The sequence below is a fragment of the Ictalurus furcatus genome, chromosome 9 (assembly GCF_023375685.1).
Source record: "Ictalurus furcatus strain D&B chromosome 9, Billie_1.0, whole genome shotgun sequence".
In the NCBI taxonomy this organism is placed as follows: domain Eukaryota; kingdom Metazoa; phylum Chordata; class Actinopteri; order Siluriformes; family Ictaluridae; genus Ictalurus; species Ictalurus furcatus.
Window position 1 is genome coordinate 27621971 of NC_071263.1, and position 2500 is coordinate 27624470.

General features: G+C 39.1%; 1 protein-coding gene across 1 annotated transcript in view; it reads right to left on the reverse strand.

Moving 5' to 3' along the window:
- fmn2a (formin 2a) overlaps positions 1-2500 on the reverse strand; it is a 55111-nt gene that overhangs the window by 15472 nt on the left and 37139 nt on the right. Inside the window, exons 13-14 of the mRNA XM_053633646.1 lie at positions 2334-2393; positions 1-52 (exon numbers count right to left, since the gene is read on the reverse strand). The exon at positions 1-52 is cut by the window's left edge and continues 69 nt beyond it. Of these exons, the coding sequence (XP_053489621.1) occupies positions 1-52; positions 2334-2393 (112 nt within the window). The remainder of the gene's footprint in view (positions 53-2333; positions 2394-2500) is intronic.

The following is a 2500-nucleotide window of genomic DNA, read 5'->3' on the forward strand; positions in this document are numbered from 1 at the left end:
ACAGGTCCTGTGGCTCCGGCAAAGGGTACACACACAAGTCTTGGCCTGCATCCTGACACACACACACACACACACACACACACACACACACAAACACACACATGCATACAGAATCAGATAAACAAAACAATTATACTGAGAGACAGGGTGTTTGGAAACACGTGCCAGATCAGAACAAGCTCAACATTATTCCGCAAATCTCATTTCCTCTCGTGCCATTTCAGACAAACACTCAGACGGTGTTATAATTAAATCTGCTGGATACGGGAAAAGGAGAACTGAACTCAGATCAGTGTGTATCATTGTGTGTGATGTTTAAAGATTAACCCACCTGTTCTGTTCTGTCCATATGATCCAAATTCTGTTTAGATTGTATATGCCAAGTATTGTAGAGATTATTTTAGAAAAAAAACATATATGTTTTATTGCAATTACAAGCCTTGAAAACAGTACTTAAGACACACAGTGCTTGGGATCCATCTGATGGAAGGTGTGTGTGTGTGTGTGTGTGTGCTCTTGTATAAATATGAGATGGAATGAATGAACAGCCACTATCACCATCTTTTCATTACAGATTCACCAAGATCAGCCATTTTTAACACTTTTGCATTTCACCTTCATACACGTTGATGAGGATTTTCAAACCTTGCATTCATGTGTTATTTCTGTCATTAATATATTCATCGTGAAAATAACACCAGAATGAAAGTTTTAAAAATGGAAACCAAATGAATAAGTAAACAAACAAATAAAGAGGCAAACAAACAGATAGACAGCCACCCAACCATCTATCCAACCAACAAAACCAAACAAACAGACAATCAACCACCCCACCAACCAACCAAACAACTAAACAGGCAACCAACTACCTCACCATCAAACCAAACAAACAAACAAATAAACAGACAATAAACTACCCCACCAACAGACCAAACAAACAAATAAACAGATAAATAACTACCCCACCAACCAACCAAACAAACAAAAAACAAACAACCAACTACCCCACCAACCAACCAACCAAACAAACAAACAAATAAACAGACAACCAACTACCCCACCAACCAAACAAACAAATAAACAGACAACTAACTACCCACCAACAAATCAACCAAACAAATAAACAGACAACCAACTACCCAACCAACAAAACAAACAAATAAACAGACAACCAACTACCCCACCAACAAAACAAACAAATAAACAGACAATCAACCACCCCACCAACCAACCAAACAACTAAACAGGCAACCAACTACCTCACCATCAAACCAAACAAACAAACAAATAAACAGACAATAAACTACCCCACCAACAGACCAAACAAACAAATAAACAGATAAATAACTACCCCACCAACCAAACAAACAAACAAAAAACAAACAACCAACTACCCCACCAACCAAACAAACAAATAAACAGAACACTAACTACCCCACCAACAAATCAACCAAACAAATAAACAGACAACCAACTACCCAACCAACAAAACACACAAACAAATAAACAGACAACCAACTACCTCACCAACTAACCAACCAAACAAACAAACAACTAACCAAACAAACAGACAGACAGATCTGTCAAAAAAAGTAAAAAAAAATACTCAGACATGTTTGGTGTCCAAAGTTTGTTGCTTAGGGCTGGTTTTGCAAAAAAATTAACGGACGCTTACAGCCTCCAGTTAAGCTTTGTACAAACTGCACGTCTAAATCATTACACGCGCCTCAAAAAGCATTGTTTTTTAGTTCAATCTACATTATCATCCAAATCACTTCTAACATGACATATCATTAGGCCACACCTCCTACCTGACTTTGATGCTGATGCAGAGTGACACCAAACCGTGTGCTGAGAAAGAAAGTCATGCGGCATTCAAGACGTTATGACTGTTTTTATCTCTGTGACATCATATTGTCCGTTTTCATAGACGCTGAACAACTGGAGAATGTTTGATGCGTGCCACGACTACATTATTTGTCAGTAACATTAGCCTCGTAGCTCTGTAGCAAAGCTAAAGTAGCAAACTTCACACACCTACATGTCTCGGCTGATCGACTACGTTTAGAGTACGGCGTAAAAAAGTGTGTGCATTTTATTTTGTTATGTTGTTATGTATTAATGCACGGACCCTGAGAGTGTGTGCTGAAACATAGAAAACACCATCTTTTCTCAATTAAACGCAAGTGACATCACACAGCACACATCTGTCACAGCTGCTTGTTTAGATTCTCGGCTCCTCCGAGTCGGCCGACGGTCAGTTGGGGGAAAAAAATAAGGGTGAAATAAAGAGAAAAAACAGAGCGAGAAATGAACAGGGATGGAAAGCATACCTCGTCAAAGTGTCGCAGATAGTAAGCAACGATGAAGGAGAGGAGACTCCGGGAGTTATCCTGATACACGGAAAGAGAGAGCGAGCGAGAGAGAGAGAGAGAGAGAGAGAGTAAACAGATGAGGAACATTCTCTCACTCATTGTAATTATGACACACACATTTTTGT